Genomic DNA, 27613 nt, shown 5'->3' with positions numbered 1-27613 from the left:
GATAGTAATTCCGGATCAGCAAGACCCGAATGACATCAACCTCCAATGAAGTACAATAAAGGCGCACTGTAAAAGAGAGAACAGATGATGCTAGCTTACTGAATACACTCCAACCCTTATTACATCAGATTTCATCCCTCCAATCAGTACTCAATAAAGTTTTTACCACTGGTAGACATCAGTTTTTTAATATGTCTGCTTAGACCCATAAACCAATATCTATATGCATGTTGACAACCTATTGATAGTTTATTTTGCTCATATAATTAAGTTGTTTTGCTCATATAATTAAGTTGTTTTACCAAGTATATATACATGTAATGTTATTATTATGGTCAATTGGTCATATTATTATGTTAGTTTATTTTGCTCAGTTACATGTAATTAAGTTGTTTTACCAAGTACATATATAATGTTATTATGGCCATATTATCATGCTTTGGTAGTTTTATCACACTGTTTACTTGTATACGGTTTCTAAACTATAGGATAACATACACAGGGCATGCCAAATGGTGAGCTGTGTTTCAATTATTATTTCAAACTCAAGTGCCAAATACTGTGTGTATACCTAATATGAACTCCGTCCATTATCTAGCTGTTAGTTGTAGTGATTATGTTATATTGTTTAATTTGTTTTGTTTTATGTTCCTGGCTTTTCTTGTCAGTGTTGTGGGATGGTGTAGACCCCATGTAAATTGACTTGATAATTACACCAGGGTGATCCTGGCACGTATTTATGTTACAGTTAGATGGTTGTAGGGTCAAATATCCTTCTTTATCTCTTTTTACCCCAATGTCATGATATTAAAGAATATTAAGATATCCACATGGAATGTGCATGGACTTAATGACACATCTGGTTTAAGTAAACTGGATGACCAGAATTTTGTACAAGAATATATACACAAATTTGATATAGTAGGTCTTATAGAAACATGGACTAATAAGGATAGTAAGCTATGTTTTAAAAATTATCAATATCCATTCCTTTAGGAAGAAAAATAGACGCGGAGGTTTAGTGGTTTACTTTAACAATTGCATAAGTAAAGGCATAGAGCATTTAAAATCAGGTAGTGAGGATATTATTTGGATTAAACTAAAAAAGGAATTCTTTAACTTAAAAAATGACATATTTGTTTCTTTTGTTTACTGTTTACCTATCACATCTTCATTATATGCAGAAGGTAGCAAACATGATACTATTGAAACACTAAAATCTGAAATTACCAAGTTTAGTCTAAATGGTGATATTATAATTAGTGGTGATTTTAATTCAAGAACAGGAGAGTGTGCTGATTATGTTATGAATGACAGTTTAGCACCACATCTACCCATGTATGATGGTTATACTGTTGACAACTGTAGACGTAGGTATAGTAAAGATAAAGTTAGAGTTGATACCCAGGGTAGAAAATTACTTGACATTTGCAAACAGGCTTCTATACATATTTTAAATGGAAGAACTTGTGGGGATTCCTCAGGTGAATTTACTTCTTACCATTATAACGGCAGATCAGTTGTGGATTATACTGTTGTGTCAGAAACTTTATTACATTTAATTTCAACTTTTAGAGTTTGTAATTTGACTTCATACTCGGATCATTGCCAAACTTGGTTTATACTTGATATAAAAATATCCACAGCTCAAATAAAAGGTGATCTTAATAGGGGCTTTCAATCCAGTTAAGTTCATCTGGGACAATAATGTAAAGGACCAGATCCAACAAAATTTTGAAAAGTTTAGTGTTTGTAACGTTTCAGAAAGTATAAGTGATACTGATAGTCTTGAAAAGAAAATTAATGAATTGGAAACGGACATTAAAGCAACTTGCAGCCAGTCTTTGAAACCTAGGCTTATTAAGAAGCGGAAAAGAATGACAAAACCATGGTGTCAATCCTCCTGTCTACAAATGAAAAGACGCCTTAGTCAATTTTGTCCTATTTTTAAAAAAATCATAACGATCCAGTTATACGTCAAACTTACTACAGACTGAAGCGGGCCTACACAAAAATGCTTAAGGAAGAGAAGCGTACCTATAAACAAAAATTGATCAGTAAAATCGAAGAATTAAATGAATCGAACCCAAAACAATTCTGGAATATTATTTCTAAACTTGAAGAGTTATCTAAAAGCAAGAATGATGAAAGTTCATTATTTGATACAACTACCTTTAAATCTCACTTTGAAACACTTGGTACACACACTACTGATGATAATACTTTTCATTCCAATTTTATGGATAAAATCCAAAAGGCCTTGCAGGACTTTGAAAGTACAAGCATGGACAATGAAGAGTTAAATTTTCCTTTATCTCTTCTCGAGATTCACACCCATATTTCAAAATTGAAAAGTGGCAAGAGTGAAGGCCTGGACGGGATAAGTAATGAAATTTTAAAAGCTTTAAAATTCCAAATTTCACCGCACTTAATGTACTTATTCAATAAATGTTTACAACTTGGTTACTTTCCCCGGAGATGGGTAGATGGTTTCATTGTCCCAATACCTAAAGTAAAGTCGCCACTTTCACTAAATGATTTCAGAGGCCTAACAATAACTAGTTGTATAGGTAAATTACTTATAAGTATTTTGACAAGTAGATTGACTAAATATTTTCAATCGCAGGCAATGCCATCCGATTTTCAATGCGGATTCCGTATGAATTACAAAACATCAGACAACTTAATTATTCTTAGGTCTCTTGTTGATAAATGTTTTAAAAAAAATAAATATTTGTATGCATGTTTTATAGACTTTAATAAAGCATTTGATCGCGTATGGAGAAATGGTTTGTTTTACAAACTACAGTCGTTAGGTGTCACTGGACCGCTATACAATTGCCTAAAAAGCATGTTTTTTAATAGTAACCTTCAGGTCAAAGTTGGAAATTTTCTCAGTGATGAATTTAAAAATGATGTTGGGGTCATGCAAGGAAATAATTTAAGTCCCCTACTATTTAATATATTCATAGATAAACTACCTGAACTTCTCATGCAATCTACGGACTTACCAAGTCTAGGTGATAAACCCATACCAGCTCTTTTGTATGCGGATATTATTATATTCTCTTTAACACCAAGTGGACTCCAATCATCCCTTGATATTGTTGGCTCATATTGTAAACAATGGAGATTAAAGATTAATATTAAGAAAACACAAATTATGCTTTTTAATAAATCTGGCAAGACATGTTACCAGAAATTTTATATAAACAATGCTGAACTTGAAAATGTTAGTGAATACAAATATCTAGGTATCACAGTTCAGTCATCCAGTTCTCTTAGTAAAGGCATTGAGTATTTAATGGATAAATCATTGAAGGCATACTTTAAGATTATAAAAGCTTTTTCTCATATTAATGTTTCACCTCATATATTATTTAAACTGTTTGACTCATTAGTCAAACCTATTACCTTGTATGCATGTGATGCTTGGGGTGATTATATTACCACAAACATTAATAACACCTTAAAAATTGAAAAGCTACATTTAAATTTGTGCAAGAGTATTTTAAAAATTCACAAAAAGGCTACTAACTCAGTTGTTCTTGCTGAACTAGGCAGATTTCCTCTCTTTCTAGATGTGAAATATAGAATGGTTAAGACATGGATAGAATCTGAAGTTAAATGTTATAACTCATTAATGTCGCAAGCTATCACAGAGATGAAGACTTCTAATAGTAAATGGCTTAGTCAAATATAAGTTATATTAGAGGAAACAGGAATGGGTGAAATATTTACTGCCGCAAAAAATGAAAATTTTAATACAGAATTCTTTTTACACTTATTTAAAACCTGATTACATGATATATATATCCAGTCCTGGAAACACACTGACCAGAGTAGGACTATCCAGCATCTAAATGGACATATGAAATCAAATTCAAAACATGATTTTTATTATAATATTAAGAATTCGTATAGCATGGAAAATTATTTATGTGCACTGAAAAAAGATGAAAGGGGTGCACTCAGTAAATTTAGACTTAGTGCACATAAACTGGAAGTTGAAAAGGGAAGATACAGTAAACCCTTTACTCCTCGTAATGAGAGACTGTGTAAAAACTGCAACCTTCAATTAGTAGAAGATGAAAAACATTTCTTATTGTATTGTCCATTTTATGATAATTTGAGACAACAATATCTCTCACCCTTCATCAAACCTCATATAACTAATTCAATTCAACTTAATATATTAATGAATAATGAAGAGTGTATAGAAAATGTTGGAAGTTTTGTATTAAATGCCTTTATGAAAAGAGGAATATAAATATATCTTTGTTAATTGATTTGTAACATTAAATATTGCCGATTATTAGATTCATATGTACCACTCGTCTTGAAAGCTAATGTTAATTCGTAAGATATGTAGATAGATATTGTTATGCATCACAATGTGTAATACTTGTTACACCTACAGCGCCTTCATCAGGCCTGTGGTGAGATCAAAATAGTTTTTCGTTATGAAAGTAAAGAATTAAAAGTGTTATGATTTGTAGTCTCGGAAAACTAAATCTGGTACATTTTAGACGTCTCGGTAACCAAGACTATGTTGGGAGGTTTTCTACCATACACTATCTTGAAAATTAATGTTATTTTGTAAGACATGTAGATTGATATTGTTATGCTTCACAATGTGAAACGTTTGTTGTAACTTCCATACTCATGCCTGTACATGTAGTTGTGAATAAACGGTTATTATTATTACTATTACAGTAGCGTAGCTAATAGTTAGATAAGAGTTCACTACCTAACTTTTGAATAAAGCTTAATTCATTCCAGTACTTCAATAACTACTGTTATGCGAATGTCAAGGATTGATCCAAACAGATTTACTGATATTTTAATCAATTACTTTCAATGTACACAATAAGAGCACATTAATCTTTTATATAGAGTAACTTTTGCAGGTACACAACTTGACCATGTCCAACTGGTCAATAGATAAAAAAAAAAATAATAAAGATTTATTAATTAATGACCCTTAAAATTATTGACCTAGTTACCATGGCAACGAAGGAGGTATGTGTGTCCATGTCTGTGTTATTATTTTGTTTACAATGGTGTGTAGCATATGAAGTACTAGTAATTATTGTTATCAGCTTTTTGTACTACAGATGAGTGATTTTAGGTCTATGTGCTCATATTAATAATGTATCAGCAACCAGACCATATAAAAAATATTAGAAACTTACACATATAACTTGTCAACAGAAATTCAGTTCAATTTTTACATTAATTACCTAAATACATGTAGGTTATGGATCAGAGGTCAGAAACAGAATTCAGCAAACAAAGACTTATTCTGTAGCCAGAGTTATTTTAAAATAACATCTTTATACATTTAGAATTATATTAAATTAATTTCCAAAATTAGTGAACTAATCCAGACCTCACTTTCATTATCTGCAAATATGCTTGTACTAGATAAATTGATGTAATATTTACAAGGCTATTTATGATCCCAAAAGGTCAAAAGTCATCAAAAATGTAGTTTCAGTGCCAACAAAAGCTTTCTTTGGTTTGATAAAAACAGTCATTTTGCTAGTGAAAAGGGATAAAAAATAATTTGTGTAGGACCCAAATTACAGAAAAAAGTTGATGTCTAAGTCCATGCTATTTCTTGCATATAACGTTTCTTTGAACATTTCGATGATCTTGATCTTTATAACCACAAATAACCCAACACACCACAATCATCTGATACAACCTATTGAAAAGGATTGAGGTCTGATGGTCTTGATTTTTTCTGTGCCCCAAAATCATTAATATTCACCAAACCTGGCAGAAAATGTAAATTCAACAATTTGTTTTGATCTTATATCAAAAAGTGAACAAAAAATAACTTGCCAAGGTTTGGGGAGTGAAAGGAATAAAGAAAGAAGGAGAATATAAAGGGGAAATATTACTCTCATATTCTTAATCCTGTTAATATATTTGCTCTATTCCGACGATCTATTTTCCCTATGTGAAATGGAATTAAAAAAATTAAAATCTTTAAAAGTTTGGCATCATCTTAGAAAATATGAAGATAATCAATGAAAATGAAATATACATGTCATGGGTTCCGTTTCTTGCTATGTGAAAATTTAGCAATTTTTAAAATGGTACCAATAGTCTTGGGTCATTTTGGATTATCATAAAGCTTTTAATATATCTATATGTATAATCCCTAAGTCACAGTCACTTTTTAAAATTAAAAAAAATATATATATAAATCAGAACAAAATATTTGTGATTCACACCGACAAGAGAAACCTGTTAATTGACTTTCGTCCTTTATTTTGAACTCGCTACAACACAACCTGTTTGCTTTATCAGTGTTAACAATAATATCAGTCCACCTTTTCTATTTTGTTCTAATCACAGTCAAATGCTTTTCACCTTCCTGGTGTAATAATAGTAGTCAGAATTGATTTTTGAATATTCACCCACCTCTAATGAACACATTATCAATAAATCCTGGATCGATACTTGATTAAAGGAGCTAAACCTCTAACTGAATATTTTCAAAAACAAGAATTAAAATTCAATATTGGTCTATTTCAATTAATATTGATATTGTTAACTTGCCATGAAAATATAGGATCCTAATATCTAATATTTAAGACACAATGAACACTTCATAACACACTCTTTTGTTCTTTTGTTTTAATATTATGTTCATATATTATTTAGGGAGATATCCTGAATAAAATATTGTTTTAAAAAAATACAGGACTTGTGAATTCCATGGTTTCGGGTGCCATTTGTAATGAACAATGAAACACATATCCCACAAGACTATGTGGAAGCATTAGTATGGCTGATTCACAAGCAACAAAGAATACGCCCATACGCCCTTTAAAATATCAGGTAGTTGTAATAGCTATAACTATAATAACAACATTTTGCAAAATTAACTTATATTATCTATTATACAGCTGTTCCACAACTTTGTGCAATATTTCCATATCTCTGGATCAATAGCAAAATCAAACATCAACATCAACTAATATATAACTCATGGGAAAACATAATTAATAATTCAACAACAACCATTGAATTCATAATACCATACATAAACTCTACTTATATTAAAGTGACATTACAACTTTGGAAATCTGCACAGGTCAGCAAACAAATTTCTTTCTTTAATTTGCCCTTATTTGATAATACTGTTTAATCAGAGATTTTCAAATTTGACTTCAAAATTTAAAACCTCCCAATCCATCCGTAATATACTGACACAAGTCATATAATTTAGCCTACATAGAATTTTTATGATTTTAGAGGTTGCTCATGCAATCTGAACTATGACACATTTTTAATACATTTCTTTGTTAAAAGTTTTTTCATGCAACGGTTCTAGATCTGTGTGTACTAATCTGTGTCTTGGATAATATCTGACTATTTTAACTGATATTTCACTTCTTCTGTATTTATCATTGAATAAATAATTTCTTTTAAACTGTGTATATTTGTGTGGCCATTCTGATTCATGTATTAAGAATTTTGGTGTTTTTGTCTATATAACATAAGTTCCAATATAACTGATGAATGAATTATACATGGGTACTCTAATTATAACCTGTTTGTCAATTAGATTTCTAGTCTCTAGGTAGTCATTAATCATATAAAAATGTCGAAATGCTGTCAATAAAACATGAGCATTTTAATAAAATATTATTTCAATCAATGAAGATCAGGCAATGAGACATACACCCAACAGCTCATATTTTGTAATTCAGGCTGTCAATAAAATACTGAGATGTTTAAAGGAGCTAAATCGCTAATATTTTGGACCTAGAAATTGGCACAAATGGGTCGCAACACATATAATAATGTAATATGAATTTATATGAACTGTTTTACATTCAATCGTGTCCGTTTTACTGTGAATTGTCATCAGTTATGTTCGGCGAAATACACCAGAAGTCTCAACCGCAAGTCCGTTTCTAGTGTCTGGTTATTCCAGTCAACACTGATATTATTTATTGCGCATGCTCTCCAAATAAGAATATGATATCACCGTTTGACATGACTTGTGAAATATGTCTAGCCTCATTCTTTGAGCACCTTGTTACAAATGGCGCTGAAACGCATTATGGTACACGATTCGTGTACCAATGGTAAAATGTTTATTTTGTCTTAAATATTGGATATCAGATGCCCATCTTTTCCAGGTAAAATTGCAAAAAAATTTGTGTTTTCAATGTCGAAGATTTTGGATGATATTGAGTTACGGACTTAGCTACTTTAAGCATCATTTAGTAACTGACTCATACATGACAAAATTATAATATGGAATACAAGTTATTGATACTAGAAATTTTATTTGGCAGGATTTGAATGAGGTTTCTCCCACCTTTCTCAAGCACTGTTTTATTTAATAGAGAAATGCTGTCAACATAATCCAACAAGACTGTGTTCAATTTGAAATTTCATCAAAATATTATTATTTTTGTATCTAATGATGCAATCATTCATGCAGATTAGAGAAATATGTCTGAAAGTTGCTCCAGTCTACCTAAATCTATCCAGCAGTTGGGTGAAAAAGGTGAAAATATAACAAGATGATGGCAACATAATACATCCTTACATATCTTTTTTTGTTTAACAAGCAGTTGCCATGGAAGATACGCCCACATTTTGCATGAGATAGACAGAGAATGAGCTAAAAACAATAAGGTAATTTTTTGTACAATCAGGGGCCATAATCCAGGAAGATATTGTTTGATATGCGTGAATATCGAAAGGAACCGAGATTTTGGGGTTATGAACATACATTTCAAGTTTCATCAAAATCGGATAAAAATTGTGACCTCTAGAGGGTCCACAACCTTCGTATTACATACTTTTACACAATTTGCTTACAAAAGAGCAGCCATTTTGTTGAGCAGTTTCATTTTATATTTCCCGAAATTCGAATTCAACCTTCATTATGGTGGAAAGGTGATATATTTAAATGGTTTGTAAAATCGGAAATTTTTTTTGACCTCTAGAGAATCCACAAGCTAAAAATGCGACTTTTCGAACAATCAGGGGCCATAATCCAGGAAATTACGTTAGGATATGCACGATTATCAAAAGGAACCAAGATCTTAGTGTGTAATGGTGATATATTCATATGTTTTTTTTAAATCTGATAAAAATTGTGACCTCTAAATTTTGTACAATCAAGGGCCATAATTCAGGAAGTAACGATCCGATATGTGCAAATATCCAAAGGAACCAAGTCTGTGGGTTATAAACATGTATTTCAAGTTTCATCAAAATCAGAAATGGTGCACAACCTTGATATACCAGATTTTTACACTATTTGCGGACAGGGGGTGGCCATTTTGTCCCGCAGTTTTGGTCTGATTTTCAAATTTCATCAACATCGGATGACCTCTAGCGGGTCCACAACCTTGATATACCATATTTTTACACCAATCATGTACGAGGGGCAGCCATTTTGTCCGGCAGATTTGGTCCAATTTTTTTTCAAAATTCGAATTCAACCATCATTACAGTGTAATAGTTTTTCAAGTCAGATAATAATTGTGACCTCTAGAGTAATCCAGATCTGACTATGGTTCTGTAGGAAAGTTTGAGTATTTTGAACTTGGGTGGACACTCAGCACGTGGTAGGTTATTCCACAATGACGTCGTATAAAGTGCCCATGTGGAGTTAACCATGAAAATCTCGGATATGATTGGCAGGGGAGAGTCATGTGTAGGGTTTTAATGTCGGCACGTGTTCTCCAAAATATTGAAGTTGTAGACATCGTCCCCATCCGTCTGTACGGCGTCCACAAACGCTTTAGGGACTTAGGTTAATATCGGATTGACTTAAAATTTATTCCCTGTGAAAATTCTTGTGGGCGCTCAAGAGTCTAAAACGATAATAATTGTTACCTTTATAATAGAAACATTTTAAGACATGTTATTACCGTAAACATACTAATATATCGCAAACTGGGCACGCAGAAAAGGGTATATTCACTTGGCATCAAACAGTACTCAAACCAGCTTTGGTGGCAAAATGTTCTTAATTTCACAAATTCAAGGGATGAATAAACTACTAGACTGTAAAATTTCATAAGCCTCCTGTGTTGCATTGTATTCAGGACGCTTATTTCACACAAATTGTATTTTATATCCAAGTGGATCTTCCATATAAACATCTATCTGCATAATAAGTTTGTGAAAAAATACGCATTTAAACAACATTTAAATATTATCTACCACCTGTACCACTCGAACTAAAATTAAATTGTTTGTTGGAATTTTCGATTAAACGGAAACGCTCTTATTGCTGTAAAATACTCGATCAAAATACCAAGTGTTAATTTATATGATAATTTAAGGCCTACCATGTAATACAAAAATTTGCAACATGTTTGAACACCATATCAGTCTGCATGAAATGACAATAAATTGTTTATTGGATCAAACGGAAACATATCTATTTTTCTATTTTGTACCTGTAAAATAATATACGATTTATCATTTTATATAGCGTATTTCTACTGATGATTAATTAAGTAATCCAGTAATGCAGAAATTTGCAACACGTTTTAACATCCTATCTTTCTCCTCCCTTTTTAGGGATGGGCTGAACAGGATTATGGTAGTTTCAGGGGTCCATAAACTAGTTAAAGTTCATGAATTTACGTTGTTTTTTGATGAATTGCTAAGGTTGCCGCAAGTTAAATATGTGCAGAAGCTAGTAACACCAAGATATACTCTATAAAGCACAATTTACAGTCAGTTTTTCTAAAGAAATTTTGCGCCTGTTTGGAGAGAACCTCACCAGACCCCTGCCCTTACGTAGAAAGGATCACTCTGCCCCTGGGGTATCATTTGGACCGACATTAACCACAGATTCATTTCTGCCTATTGTTTTGTCTAGTGTCCATTGCTGATGAAAAACAATATTGTTGTGGCAATCACAAGAACTTGTGAAATGAATAACAGACAATCTCATTGGAAATTAATTTATTTTTGAAGGAATATCCAAAAGAACAAAAATCGCCATATTGGATTATATTTTCATTGTCGTTTTAAATTTACCCAATCTGGGCTATTCATAATTAGTTTTTTGGATAGAAATTGAACTCTGCAACCTCAAAACCCGTAGCCTTTAGGCTATAAGACATATATTACAAGTCATACAACTTAAAATCTGCCATTTTGGATTCCATTTTGGCTGTTATTTTGAATTGCTGCTGTATTGGATTTTCAAAATTAATCTTTAAACTTTATCAAAAACCTTATAGCTAAAAGTCATCTTACGAAATAGCTGGCATGAAAAATACATTTTTGAGGGGGGTTTACGAGATAACGCTCTCCGAAACTTAGTTATTTCAGCACATTTCGCCTCTATCACCGTGTTTGAAGAATTTAAACAAAGAGTTATTCCCCCACCACTAAAACACACTGATTACGAGATAACGCTCTCCAGAACTTGTTGAAGATCGCCACATTGAATTGAGTATGAGTTTTCGTGAAAAATTAATAAAAGTTTAATAATAAATATATTTTTCTCTTTCGTTTGAATAGACAGCTTCATTCTGGCCTTTATTTCATAGACATTGACAGAAAACTATAGCAAGTAGGATAAAATTGAAATTGTCAGTGGCCATATTTGATGACATCATAGGGAATAACCTACAACGTGGTGTGAGTCCACCCAAGTCCAAAATACTGACTAAGTCACCTAATAAACATTTCTTCAAAAAAATTCTCTCTGCTCTAACTTTCCTACAGAACCACAAGCTAAAAACGCAATTTTTCATACAACCAGGGGCCTTAATTCAGGAAGTTACGATCTTTGGGTTATAAACATGCATTTCAAGTTTCATCAAAATCAGATGAAAATTGTGACCTCTAGAGTGTTCACACACAAGCTAAAAACGTGATTTTTCGTACAATCAGGGGCCATAATCCATGAAATTATAGTCTGATATATGCCAATATCAAAAGGAACACAGATCTTTGGGAGATTGACCTATATTTTAAGTTTCGTCAAAATCGGATAAAAATTGTGACCTGTAGAGTGTCCACAAACAAATTGTGGACGGATGGATGGACGGACAGGGGCGATGACAATATACGTCCACATGAAAATGTGGGCGTATAAAAAGGCCTATTATTGAGTGTAGAATTAGTAGTGTATTAATAAAATGTATTACTAAAACTATTTGCATACCATTTAAACAGCTGTTTAACAAGTGGTTAGTGGTATATTCCCTTTGAAATGGAAATGTGTGATGTAATGCCCGTTTTTAAGAAGGGATAGGCCAGTGTCATTAAGTACCAACTGGTGCTTTTATAACAATTTCCACTTTAATCAATTTAGACCTAAAAATGTCACTTTTCCAAAACTGATTGAAGTAAATGATATTATACTATCAGTATTAGAAACCTCTAAATTTCTCTGACATCTCTAAAAACTTCCAGTTTAACTTAAATATTTGATTAGATATGTTCATTACCTTGAAAATAATTGTATGTGAAACATGTTGGTAATAAAAAGGTGTTTTCAACTTATCTTCAAATTATTTTATAAATACTGTTTATATATATATATATCATATATTTGTATTTATTTATTTATCTTGTACAATTGAATGTGTTAGTACATATTCCGAAAATTAACTTGTGTTATTTAAATTTTTTAAATAAAAGGACTGTAGTTTCATATTGATTATTTAACATTTTATCAAATGATAAGTGGCTATTAATGATAAAATGATCAGCATAAACAAAAGGACCTTGACACCAAATTTGATACTTTTAATAGAAAGCTAGGGAATAGTTTGGATGTTTTTATTATATCACATATCCACTGTACTACATTTAATAAGACAAGACCAGCTAAAGCTTGGTAAGAACTTGATTAACACACAAACAAAATGTATTTGAAATCAATAATTAGTAAAAGACTACTTTGATACCACAAAGACATAAATTATTCATCTGAGAAATGTATAGTGGCCAAAAATTTCAACTACTGTAATATATTAAAGTGTGTATAAAATCGTAAAAAGATGTCTTGAACAGTTTCTAAAATTTTCTAAAATTTCCAGAATAGTACCAGATAATTGCAAAAACTAACACAGCTTATAATGTATAGCTATATCATTTTTATAAACAGGTTGATTTATGGTTAGTAGTGCGTCCTAGTACAGCTTTAGTAACCCGACCCCTAATAAACATCAAAAGGACCACATTAGGTCTATGTACATAAAACTAAAGTATACCATCCCAATTAACAAATGTATTCAAACTGAAAACTCAGTACACACTATACACTGTGTACTAAACATGCATGGTAGTTATTTATAAAATCATACCATTCACATTTGTTTACCACCTTGAGAGAGTGATGTCATTAAGTAGAACACATGTTAATGGGACAATATACACTAAGTTAAAAGTTTTCTCAAATCTTGACACTTGCAGAGAAAATAAATTTTGGCTACAGTTTATCAGATCCATATATTTTATTGCTTGCAATGTCTGTGTGTTGTGTGCCTGGATTTTACCTTAGTTTGTTTGTGTATAGTGTGGTTCTCCTGCACTTACTATAACCAGCGGTTGCCAGGCAAGATACGCAAACATTTTCCAAGAGTTGGACAGAGAACAAGCTAAAAAAAAATAATTGATTTTAGATAAAATCAGGGGCCATAATCCTGGAAGTTACAATCCGGTACGCATAAGTATCAAAAGAAACCTAGATCTTTGGGATATCAACATATATTTAAAGCTTCATTCTACAGGGTCCATGACCTTTTTTTTAAATCGGATAAAAATTATGATCTCTGGAGATGCCACAAGCAAGAAACTAGATTTTCCATACATTTGGGCGCCATAATCCAGGTAATTATTGTCCAAGAGCTTTGGGATATAAACATAAATTTTAAGTTTCATCAATATCGAATACAAATTGTGACCTCTAGAGGGTCCGCAACCTTGTTATTACATACTTTTACGCTATTTGCGTGCAAGGAGCGGTCAATTTGTCGGTCAGTTTCCGTCAGATTTTCACGAAATTCGAACTCGACCATCATTAATTAGAGTGTAACACTGATATATTTCAACGCTTTTTGAAATCAGATACAAATTGTGACCTCTAGAGGGCCCACAAGCTAAAAACATGACTTTTTCTACAATCAGGTGTCATAATCCAGGAAGTTACGGTTTGGTATGCATGAATATCGAAAGGAATGAAGATCTTTGGGATATAAACATATATTTTAAGTTTGATCAAAATCGGATAAAAATTGTGACCTCTGGAGCCCAAGACCTTGGTATTATTTACTTTTACACACCATGGGATGTTATTTCCTTTGATCTCCCATGAATGTTATGAAACGTATCAACCTGTTGTGACGTCATCAGAGGGCGATATCTGATATCGTCCCTAGGTTCGATGATGTCACAACAGGTTTATGGACTTTGCAAAGAAAAAGGACACAAATTCTTTCTGTTAGCATTTTATTCACTTATTGTACAATGTTGTCAAATGATTCGCATGACGAGCTTTGTCAGGCCCATGTTACTTAGTTTCTTCATCTGACCATCAAGAACTTGTCTGAAACTCAAATTCTAGATTGTATAGTATATCCACATCAGTTTTATTCATAATCCGTAAACGTGAAACTATTCCCATAACTAAATACGGAATTCAGTGGGTAATAATAATATTTATCATTTTATTTTGCTTACTTCCATGACATATCTAGACATCCACAAAATGAGATCTTATATACTCATATCTTCCAGCGCACACAGGATTTTTCGTTCACATCATATTTAATATTCTGCCACACTGACCAACTGTTAAAAAAGTTCACAGCCCACTGATTTTTGCGCAGGCATTGTTGGCACATTCAATGACGTCTTGTCACTCGAAATTGAAAAGCGTGTATCATTTGTATCTTCCTCACAATCCAAAATATCCAAGTACATTAAATTCTTGTTAAATATTTTCTACATAAATCTGCACTTTTTCTAGCTTTAAATAATTCTTTGTCAGAATCTACGTTTTCTTTTTCATCCATATTTTCTACAAACTGATCAGTCCGAATCGTTTGACAACATTGCACAAAATGAATGCCGGTTTGTAAAATGTAATGCAAGGGCTAAACCATTGTCTTATAGGTGAAATCAATTAGGATAGATTTAACATTGATGTCGGTGTTTAAGACAAATATTACCCTAATACCCTCAGTCGATATGTGAAATAACCCAATATTTCAAGTTTCGTCAAAATCTGATAAAAAATTGTGGCCTGTAGAGGGTCCACAAACAAACGTGGGTGGACAGATGGACGTCCGGGCGGTTAGGAGCGATGACAATATACGTCCACACATAACTGTGGGCATATATTTATAAATATGCTAAGTTCCAAGATGATTCATTCTGAATTTCAGTACAACCCTATGATGGGTCATTCCGAATTGGATCCAAATATGTTAATAACTGAAGCCTATATATCATTTACAGACAAAATATTAACAAAAAGTGGGTGTGGCACCACCCAAAGGTGGGGGAGGCGGAACCATAAACACATAAATTGGGCGTGACTCTGCCCCTAGGGGTCGTGGCATGCACCAAAATCAATAGTTGCCACCCTTAGGCTATAAGGAATACATATGCCAAGTTCCAAGCTGATCCATTCAGAATTGTGGCCTGTATACAATAAACACAAAAATTGGGAGTGGCGGGACATGCACCAAAATCAACAGTTGCCGTCCTAGGGTTATGAGGAATATATATGCCAAGTTTCAAGAAGATCTATTAAGAATTGTGGCCTGTGGGCAATACACAGACACACAAAGAAAACATGGGTGTGGCTCTTTCCCTGGGGCTCAGGCATTCACCAAAAAACAATAGGAATCATCCTTAGAATATAAGGAATAGGTATGCAAAGTTTCAAAAGTCTAAAACAAGAGAATACTCATCGCTATCAAATTGATAGCAATCTTGTAGACAAGGTTTACACCAATCATCCATCAATCAAAATATGCAAACTCATCACGAGGCTTAAAACGATAAACGTAATAAAAGACTTCACCTTCAATCCAATTAAATGCCCATGTGGACAAATCGCGACCACGTCTCACCTGCTAATTGACTGCAATCAATTGAGCAAAGAACGTCAATCTGTAATTAAGAATCTAGCAGAGAGGGGAAACACCCTCTGTCTCAAATCACTCCTTTCTCCACAACCCGACGATAGACACTGGACATCACAACTTGTCTGGGATTTTATTGAGAACATAGGGATGACCAAATATATAAAATAATGAATGTAATCAATTAAAGAGTAGGGTGGAGCGCAAAAATGTCCTCTAGAAGGAAGCGTAAACCGCCCCACACAACTAATATAACTCCGATATATATAAAATACTGAATTTAATCATTTAACAGTAGGGTGGAGCGCAAAAATGTCCTCTAGAAGGAAGCGTAAACCGCCCTACACAACTAATATAACTCCGATATAATTAATAAATCAACTAATAAAACCAACTAACAGTAGGATGGAGCGCAAAAATGTCCTCTAGAAGGAAGCGTAAACCGCCTTACACAACTAATATAACTCCGATAAAATTAATAAACCAACTAAAACCAATCAATTAACAGTAGGGTGGAGCACAAAAATGTCCTCTAGAAGGAAGCGTAAACCTCCCTACATCTATAATACAACCACTAATCTACCAACTAATAAAACCAATCAATTAACAGTAGGGTGGAGCGCAAAAATGTCCTCTAGAAGGAAGCGTAAACCTCCCTACATCTATAATAAAACCATTAATCTACCAACTAATAAAACCAATTAATCAACAGTAGGATGGAGCGCAAAAATGTCCTCTAGAAGGAAGCGTAAACCTCCCTACATTTATAATAAAACCACTAATCTACCATTAACATAATTCATGAGTAATTTATTATTCTCATTATTACCATTAATATCTATTTATTATTCTTATTATTTATCTGCAATTCAGTTAACACTCTATTTTCTTTTACTCTCACTTATTATTTTTATTATTAGTTTAAAATGATTCCCCGCCCCCCCCCCCCCACGAAGCCTTACCAGACGAAATAACCAAAAAATCACAGTAAGATCAGATACTCTCTTTTCTCTAGCTTTCTTTTTCAGGTGCTGGATTCTTCCTTCAGAGAACCAACAATAAAAGGAATGAATAACATAAATAAAGATGTAAAAACGCTACCATACCGGACAACATACCCAAATGGAAGGAAGAATGGACCAGGACTCAAACTCACCAACAAAGCCCCAAGGTAGAGTTGCACCGCCCTGCCATTCTACCGGACAGAACGACCAGACCAACCCAATCGACCCAAAATATATATATATGTACATAATATGTCTATGTCTGTGAAAATGTCCGTCTTTGTCCACGTCTGTTCCGTCAAATCGCATGTTTGTAAATGTCTACTGGCACCTGTTTCGTCCTTTGCACATGTTATCCTACTGTTGTTTATTGTCCTATGTACATATATATGAAAACCTAACCATCCTAATATTTCTCACTAATCACATTGTAAATTAATGCACCTTGTACACATAACACGTCATTGTCTGCGATATCACCTCGGTGGAAGCGGACGTAAAATACAACTAACACTAACTAACTAAAGTTTCAAAAGGATCTGTTAAGAAATACGGCCTGTAGGCGAAACACAGGCACACACACAAAAATTGGGCATGGCTCTATTCCAAGGGGTCAAGCATGCACCAAAAATAAAAGAGGTCATCCTTATGGCATAAGGTATAAGTATGAAAAGTTTTCAAGACAATCGATTAAGAATTGTGTAAGGGGTGTGTACTACCAACTAGTAAGCTGTTACAGTAGTCCATTTTTTAGGGGGAAGTGAATGAACTAATGATTTAGTGGCATCTGTAGTTATAAAGTTTCTAATATCCTTAAAGATACATTATGTAAGATTTAGATACAGGGCTGGCCATTGTTACTATAATAGTTTGAAAATAGATAATGCAAAATTAGTATATTGAAAATTTAAATTGCTCCATTCCGAGTGAAGATATTAGCTTTTGAAGGTTTAACAAGATGTGTGCATTAACTGGTTGTTCGAAGCTTAGCCCTGCTTCACCATTTTTAGATTAAATCAAAATATGGCTGAACCGTTCTAATCTACTTAATATCAGAGATATCTGATGGCATCGAGAATTGATTATGGTCTTGTCATGTTAATAAAAGTCTAATTAATAGTTTATATAACAGAGATATCTGATGGCATCGAGAATTGATTATGGTCTTGTCATGTTAATAAAAGTCTAATTAATAGTTTATATAACATTTCAGGCCTTAAGAAAGACCCGCAATAGGCAGATTTACCTCTTGAAGTCTAATTAATAGCTTATATAACATTTCCGGCCTTAAGAAAGACCCGCAATAGGCAGATTTACCTCTTGAATAATGTATGTTCAATATGTCGCAATTGGAAGTTACCCATCTACACAGACGACCTACACAGACAATCGACTAGAGTCTCTATGATAAGACATGAATCAAGGACCACACAAAGTGTGACACTACGGTGTTGTTAAATAGATGAATTAACTCTGACTTCCACGTTGTGTATATGATCAATTAAGTCTGCAACACTTTGTTGGTTTATAACTATGTTTATATATCAAATACAGGAAACTACAACATCTATGATAGTACATTAGGAGTTATTATAATATCTACAGTCTGAGTTTAACAAGCCTAGAACTCAGACCCAACGGCTGAAACACTACACTGTCTCTATTCCAGTCTCGATCCAGAGGCTGAGAGTACGTTTTTCTAAGAATACTAAATGATGTCTGTGGGAGCACCCTTCTGAGAATACTAAATGATGTCCGAAAATGCCTTAGAGTCCTAAAGGTGGCAAGAGCCGCACACTTCTTGGTAGACCTACAAGATGTTCTTGCCCGGCCTGTAAGCCGAGGCAGCTAATGGTATGTCTCTGTAGGAAGCCCACATGATGCCTGAAGGGATATTTAACCCTGCTCTTTCTTATATAGAAAGTATAGATGCGTGAGCTATTAGGGCGGGACAATTACCGTTTTACGTCAACATTATTCTATTTAATTGGACTAATTTGTGCACAAGATGACTGGACGATAGTACCCAACCTTCAGCAATTAAATAGAGCACCTTTCATAGAACGGTATGAGAAACTTGAAAGGTAGAATCCCTAATAGTTACACTTGTTGTACTCTAAGTTCCTCTAACTGCTTCCATATTCTGAAAATTATTGCTTCTGTCTTATAAGGGCTATGTTGTTTAGAGCAGGGGTGATCTGACTCGTCTTGAACGATGACACAAGCTGTGTTTCATCAGTGTATGAAAGGTGGTCAATGCAGTGTTCAGAAATAACATTGGTCAGAAATGACAGGTACAGCCAGAACAACACAACAAGGACTGATCCTTGGGGTACTCGACAGATAAGGATTACTGGATCTGACTTAACATCATTTATTATTACCTGTTGATGCTGTTGTTGAAGAGAACCCACGAGGTTGGGCAGTGACCCTATTCCTTGTCATGTACAAGCTTGGGAGTGAAAACTCGCCACATGACTCAATGACAAACTATATGGTAATATAGAAATGTATATTGTGTGCGAAAAAACAGTCATTCAAATGTTTCTAAGTCAGGTAATTTGAAATTTTATAGACAGCGGGTATGAACAAGATATTAAGAGAATACAAAGGAAAATGTTTTTAACTACATTTTTGAAACATTAAATATCTAGACATTGTCTACTAGAGATTTTTTTATCAGTGATCTAAATTAATTAATGAGAAGTAAGTATAAAGAATATTTACTTTTAGTTTGCTTCCACCTATATGTTTACTATAATAAGAATCAGCATCACTTGATTTAAGTGTAATAACTGGTAGACTCATATCTGTAAATACTGTAATGGCTATAGGATTCTGGCCCTTAAAAGACAAAATTATATTCTATTATAATTATGCAATCAAATTAAAGTTTTGTATAAATTCATCAATGAACATTGAATGAATATAGCATGTTTGCCTACAAAATCGGTTAGTTGTAATGAAGTAATATTTTGCCCTCTAAAAATATTTCTTTGGAAATATTATGGTGGTGGCAGGAGTCCATCTGGAATTTAATATCTTATATATATCACCTGTAGTTTTCATGTAGCTAACAATTTTGGATTAAGTGTCACATAAATAGAAAATAAAAACAAACCTGAATATAGTCTAATCTGCTAAGACCAGTTATAAACATGACTTCTCCAGGTTTTAACATAAATACTCTTGGTATTAAACGTTTCTTAGGTGTTATACATTTAACTTCTTCTGGTTTTAATAAATTAACAATCTAAAGAAAAAAGTAACGTTTGTAAAATACAATAATCAGTGAAGGTAACATAATATATCTAATCGTTTCGCACAATGACATTGTCACTAATTTACAAAATAAGAGAAAGAGAGAGAGAGAGAGGGGGAGAGAGAGAGATTTGTTAATGGTGTATTTAGAAAGATATGATACAGCAAAATTATCTATGCTTCTCCCTTCTACATTTCATGGAAGTTGAACTGTCCACAATTGTCGCCATCTTAACATGTTTGCTAATCTAATTGATGGGCCTGTTTTTAATCTGATTGAATCCAAGCCAGGGATTATGTGGCTATGATATTTTGATTTTGTTTTATTAATTAAATGTTAAATAATTAATCATAGTACATAGTAGAGTGGATAGAACTGTGAGAAATTTGATATTCTACGACAAAATGCAAATCACATACTGTTACTTTAAAAAATGTTACCTGTTCCGTTTTAATGACACCCGGTGTATCATATAACCATCGTACATTTATAAACTGTTTTTCTAAATCACTATATTTCTTTTTCTCAATGTTATCACTATCTTTAATATTGTCAATAACTTCTCCAGATTTGGTTCTCTCAAATCCAACAAATTCTACTTTATTGTCTTCTTCTGCTTCTTTTTCAATAGTTAAATCACCTCGTAAATCAGTGGCCTCTATATTTGCTTTAAAAAAAAACAAACAAATATGAACAGCATGAAAATGATAAGATAGGCTGTCAGGCATCCAAAAACACGCCTATAGCAGCCAAGTCATCAGCATCTTTGAACTATGAGTGAGATTATAATCAAATACGAACAATTATGATAAATTTGTAGCAGTAAAATGCAACTTATATGGGAATTTTCACAAAACAATTTTATTTCTTTGAAAAATATCCAAAAGACATTTCACACAGATGAAAGTTTTCAAAATTGACCATCTTGAAAACAAGTCCTGCTCCGTCTTTGCGCCACCTCAGGCAATGTATACCAATCATTAATCAAGTATGCCCTCTGTTGAATTTAAAGACAATCGAAAGATAACTCTAGCATCTTGATCATCCACAAGCCTTTTTCCTTTCCAAGTTATTAAGGGCAATAACTATGGAAGTAATCAAAGAGTGCATAATGTAAATCGGATGAATAAATTAGCCTATTCTATAAGATTGTCAACAGAGAGAGAGAGAAAGAAATGGGTTTAACGTCCATGCGACACAAACTAGGTCATTTCGATACTAACACATGGTTCAATTTTATTTCAATAATTCACTTGCGCATAGGGGTCTTTTGTAGTGGGAGGAAACCGGAGGACCCGGAGAAAATCCACGAGGTTGGACAGGCGACCCTACTCCTTGTCACGTACAACTGGGGAATCGAAAAGATTGTCAACAAGATTTTTCAAAGGGATCAAGGGCCATAATGCCAACAGTAGTCTGAAATCACTGAAATCAACAGGCTTTCTTGTTCTCGAGAACATAAACACTGTTTATACATTCTAACTTTGGCCTCTACAGTATCTACAAGATTTTTCAAATTGGTCAAGGGCAATAACTCTAACAGTATTTACATGGCAGCAAAATTGGTAAAAATCAGACATTTTTGTCTCATAAACATTGTGTATTAATTTCTAGAGCGTCCAGAAGCAATAGTGAACATAAGACGGACAGATAGGGCTGACAACAATATACAATTACATATCAATATGGGTGTATAAAAAAATCTTTGTTTTTCCTAAAAAGCTTCAAATAAGTAAATAATACAAAGATGACGCAGATGTTACTGTTCTGGTAGTGAAGAGAAAACTTGTTGAGCACCATCTCAAACGACAAAGAGGTATGTTGTACACAGTTAAAGTGTAAAGATCTATCTCCATTACAGTATTTTATTTAGTCTTGGTTTAAATATCAAATCAATAATCCATTATAGAAGAATGTTCTAGATACATTATGGTAAACAAAACTGGTTTATTGAGGGTGAAAGGCACTTTAATTCTAGACCTGTGCAATTATATGAAGCTCTGTGTATCTTTATAACTTTCCAAATTCATTTGGAGATGGCCAAAGTCCCCATACTTTGTGCTGCATAAGCATCTGGGCAACATTGTTTATTCTTGCCCAGGTTATAGTAGTTGTTAACAAACTGATTATCCAGTAGACGTGGTACAAGGGTTAATCAGCGAACTGGATGTATGAGATGTGTTGTTGACGTTTGGGAAAGTAGGACGAGGGGAAATGTGTAGGGAGTGAAGTGCTGTAAAGGGATAGTTAGATGTATTATGACTGGTTAGAGTGGCTGTGGTGTTACGGTGAAATACTATGCCGCCACCGTAACACCACAGCTTTATGATTTGTTAGACAGGAGTGATGTAATGGGTGTCAACAACTGGGTATGCTGGTACCGTCGCAACGTAGCCGTGAAATATATATTGTGGGGGGGAAGGGCGGAAATGGAAAAATATACAATGTTGACAGTATGTGCCAGGCATGAGGCTGTGCAGACCGAGCGGCAGCTCGATAGGGAGTGTGTGGGAGGGTCACCCTCATAAAAATTTTTTTTTTTAAATTTCAGTTTTCTGTAAGCATTGAAAACACTATTTTGGCATTGTTTGCGGATTAAACCTAAAAATCACATTAATACACCTATTGCACGATATTGTGAAACTAGCTGACGAAGACAGCTCGGGCGGCGATTGTTTGACTCGGGGCTGCTCTGTCAGTATCTAACAAACGCATTTAGTTCACGTACAACTTTTAAAAACCGAATGTCAGTATGGTATTTCTCACATAATTGGTTATCGCAAAAACAGAGTAAACTGAAAGCGAGTAATCTCGACTCAAACCTATAGTCTATAGCCTACTTACCACAACACTCGTCACTAGGCTTCCTATATTATTGTTTGTGGACGGTTTACTACTCAGTGATAAGCCTGCGCCGCAAAAAGAGGTCTCGCCTTTTATTATTAGTATAATGACTTCCTCATGTGCGGCAGGTTAGTTTGCTTCTAAAAACACTGTTTTCCGTTCCAAAAAATACAAAAGTAATTTTCTACCAGATGACCATGGTTCTTTTCACCGAGACTAGATAATTTCTCTCGGTGTAAGGATATAGCTATGGATAAGTTCATACAAGGTCAATAAATCCGCGGTCACTTCGGGTCACACTGTTGAGAAAATAAACCGATGGGTTTGTTTAGTAGCAAATCGAGCGTGAATCAACTGAGTTTGTACTGAAAAATTTTTGAGTGATATGTATGAACTGTCTTCACACATTCGGTTTATAATTAGCGATACACAGGTACAGTAGCAAGTGTTGTACTTCACAGACTGTTTACCTCCGAACTACCTCCGCACGAAATCCCCGATTTGGGTACTTGTTAAAAGATAAAGAAATAGTACCTGTGCGCATGCCAGTAAAAAAAAAACTAAGAGTTCGCGCATAAAAATGCCCGAACGTACCAGCACCAGGTCATCAAGTCACACATACAATTTAATTATGACATACTTTAAAAGTGTTACATAATTTTAAGCCAATCTAGCGGTCGGTCATCTCTGAAGGACTCAATATTTTAATTTGAAATTTTCAGATAATGTCAATAGGCTAATGGTTAATTAGACACATTTTGAGGTCTGATTTACATACTTAAACCCAATTTAATTTAGGGCATCCTGTGAAAACTGAGACAACACCTTGAGCTAAACGGATCTGTAAAGCCATTAGGATTTGAGGTCTAAGGGAGAAAACTCTAGACTCAAGTATAAACAAATCAATGATGAAAAGATACCATGTTAATCAATATAATACTTTTTATTCATAGTCTCCTGTTACAAGTGCATAATGTACCAGTTGCTAATCTGAGGAGAAAAAGAATAAGTCAAAATTGGACAGATAGCAAAATTCTGAAGAGAGAGAGAGAGAGAGAGGTTGAGGTTTAATGTCCACTGACAGAAATGGGGTTTAATGTCTATTCAACACAAACTAGGTCATTTCAGAACTAACACATAGTTCAATTTTATTTCATTAATTTGCTTGCGCATAGGGGTATTTAGCAGTGGGAGGAAATTGGAGAACCTGGAGAAAACCCACGAGGTTTGACAGGCAACCCTACTCCTTGTCACGTATAAGCTGGGAATCAAAACCATGCCACTTGACTCAATGACAGACCATATGATGCGAGGCGCACAAGTTAACTATTTGGCCACCCAACCCTCTTGAAGTGAAAGCCTTGTATTGTACAAGTCGAGAAGAAAATACAGATCGTTATATGCCATTTGAATATGTCCAATATTTTAATGTCATTGTTTTACGATTACGGTTAAAGGCTTTAAGTATGAAAAAAATGAAGGACTGCCGTTTAAAAAGTTTTGTTTATTAACCTGTTAAAATGGTTTCAGAATAAGGTTTTGTTTCTACTGTTGTACTTCGTTTTTCTATCTTTTTTTCTTCCATTTCTTCAGACTTTGCTTTCAACAATCTCACTCTTCGTTTTACTAATTTCCATGGTTCAGGGTTCATGATGGGAAACTTTAACAGATTCAATGTTGTACCTATTATATTAAACAAGACAGAAAAACTCAAAACAAAATATCAAACAGTTATTAAAGTATAGATACTCTCCAAGTAACGACTGTGACAATACTGTATTAGAAGAGGAGTAGTTTTTTAAGGATGCATTTTCAGACTCAGTGTAAGCCCTTTATCAACCTGAAATGCTTCCTGGATTATAATACTCTTCTTTTAATAGTTTTGTCAAGATCATTGCTTGGAGATGTTCACCTATACTTTCTTTATATTTTATTTTGATCCCCAAACGTATTCCTGAGATCTGATCTTCATTGCGCTTTTAAGGATTCTTCTATCCATCAACTATACTTTAAGTAAAGAGTTGCATGTAATTTGTCATATGTAGTTAATCATACATGTACTCATATAGCGTGTAACGACAATTTGATTTTCTGTTCTTCGGGAACACTTTTTAAAAATACACAGTACACGGCTAGAGTTTCAGACTAGAATCGCCGAACACAGCGGAAAAACGCTGAGTTTCGCGGGACATCCTTAGCGAATCGCTACTGTGCCAAATCACGGAGTTTCACGGTGGATCACAGAGTTTCACGGTGGATCACAGAGTTTTACGGTGGATCTCAGAATTTTGCGGTGAAATATGGTGAATCGCTTGTGTGTCGATATGGTCCCGATTCTATCATGTTGAAGAAAAATTTACTTTATTTAAGTTGAATACATGTATGTTAATCTTGAGCGAGGAAGCTAGGGTCAAACTAATATTGTCTACAATAAATTTTAATGTTGCCACGAAAACGTGTACATGTATAATAATCCAACATTCACCGGCAATCTATATCGGTAGTTTTGGGATTTTAATCGATTACATCACTACTTTATCAGTTTGAAACTTTTTGTAGCACTAATATACGAATGAACAATTTCAAAACAGGCCTGGTTTTCACAATCGTTTACATTGGGGTTTCTGTCAAGAATTGCTGAAATATTGTGGAAATGGTAAGGGAGTTTATCCCTGGTATGGATTCGTTCTTCCTTGTACAGTGGGCAAAAAAGAAAAAGTGTTCTGTATTTTCCATGTAGTAGCCCCACTTATATTTGAGTTTGTCTCTAGAATCAAATAAGCCCCATTCAAGGCAGTGAACAGTTTCAATGTTATCAAGGCCTGCGGGATTACCACGTCGCGTGTAATATATATTCTACAGATTAGGGGACTTATTTGATATGTATTCATTCGCCAAGTGAACGAGTTTTATACACGTAGTGCATTACTCTTTGGAATATAAATGGATAAAGATTTCCTTAATTTCGGTTGTCTATGGTGGAAGTGAACGAACGAACTTAATTTCGGCAAAAGAGAACAGGTAGTTTATAATGTATTCATGTAGATCTATTACTGATTTTGATATATTGAAACGTTCGTACAGTGGAATTGATTTAAGTTGTCTCCTCTACGTAGGAAAGTAGAACTTACAAATGCCATAAATGAAGACATTCACGGCTATCGGAAAATAGGAAACATAGGAAAGAGTGAAATACTTCGTGAAAGTAATACACTACCGATAAACTCGATGAAACCTTAGCTACATGTACATGTATTTCCAAGCATGACTAGTTTTGGGCCATCAGTAAATGTGAACATTTAGTAATACTTCGAGAAATAACAACATTCCTGCTACCGTATAAAAGTATTTCGAGCAAATCGTGGTGGAAATTCGAGGAGGAATTGAGTGGAAATTCCCCGTGAAATCTTAGCGATTTCTTAGTGGTTTTTTTCGCGGTGTTCACGCAATTCTGGTCTGAAAAATTTGAGAGGTACTGTACCTGACCAAATTGATGTTGTAGCTCTGTGAATTAAATCTCTGACATGTGACTTGCAATAGTCAGATTGTAATAATGCATTGAACAGTGTTGACTTTCCTGTGTTTGTACTACCAAGTAAATAAACATCGCCTGAAAATATAGTCAATATGATTAGACACCAGTGATATTATACACTACATGTTCACTGATTAGGCACTACACACTACATGTTCATTGATTAGACACTACAAAAATACATGATCACTGATTACTTGATCACTGATTAGACACTACATGATCATTGTGTAGACACTACACTTTCACCGATTACCCCATAATATAACATGTGTAGAATATTGGCAAAATGGTCTGCACAAAAAAGCTTGTAATAAAATTGGATTTCTATCAAAAAAAAACAATAAAATACCCTTTCTAAGTTTCTATTCAGCCTACTTAGGTGTTCTACTTTATTTAATTATTATCGTAACCCATTCATCCATACCATTTATTCCCCAGTTGACTAATAATCTGTCTATCAATTCCTCTATTCCATAACCAGTCTTAGCACTAATTAAAGCCACATGTTTAATATTATTATAATTATTCAGTCCCGCTTTTTCACATGCATTGACAAGAGAAGATTTGACACTTTGAAGATATCCTGGTTGATCTTTCGGAATTAAATCTACTTTGTTTCCAACAATAAATAATTGTTTATTTCTTCCAATTGACTTAAACAAATTTGGAAATATACTGTTTTCTATGTCTAACAAGTCGACCATAACAATAACTAATGGATATGTAGCTTTTATGTTTGAAATGATTCTGGCATAGTCTTTCGCATCCACTTTCACATCAAGACACATGTTAGAATTTAATATTAGGTGGCATCTTTGACACACAGACTCCCTCAGTTCATCAGTAGTTAACG

At 33.8% G+C, this 27613-nt stretch overlaps 1 protein-coding gene across 1 annotated transcript in view; it reads right to left on the bottom strand.

The window, feature by feature from the left end:
• LOC126814855 (nitric oxide-associated protein 1) overlaps positions 1-27613 on the bottom strand; it is a 42290-nt gene that overhangs the window by 13364 nt on the left and 1313 nt on the right. Inside the window, exons 3-7 of the mRNA XM_056099280.1 lie at positions 26704-26832; positions 24735-24905; positions 20819-21045; positions 20238-20369; positions 19844-19960 (exon numbers count right to left, since the gene is read on the bottom strand). Coding sequence (XP_055955255.1) covers positions 19844-19960; positions 20238-20369; positions 20819-21045; positions 24735-24905; positions 26704-26832 — 776 coding nt within the window. The remainder of the gene's footprint in view (positions 1-19843; positions 19961-20237; positions 20370-20818; positions 21046-24734; positions 24906-26703; positions 26833-27613) is intronic.

Source organism: Patella vulgata, chromosome 3 (genome assembly GCF_932274485.2).
Source record: "Patella vulgata chromosome 3, xgPatVulg1.2, whole genome shotgun sequence".
NCBI classification, from domain to species: Eukaryota; Metazoa; Mollusca; class Gastropoda; family Patellidae; genus Patella; species Patella vulgata.
Note: the sequence above shows the minus strand (reverse complement) of the source record. Positions and strands in the feature narration are given on the sequence as shown.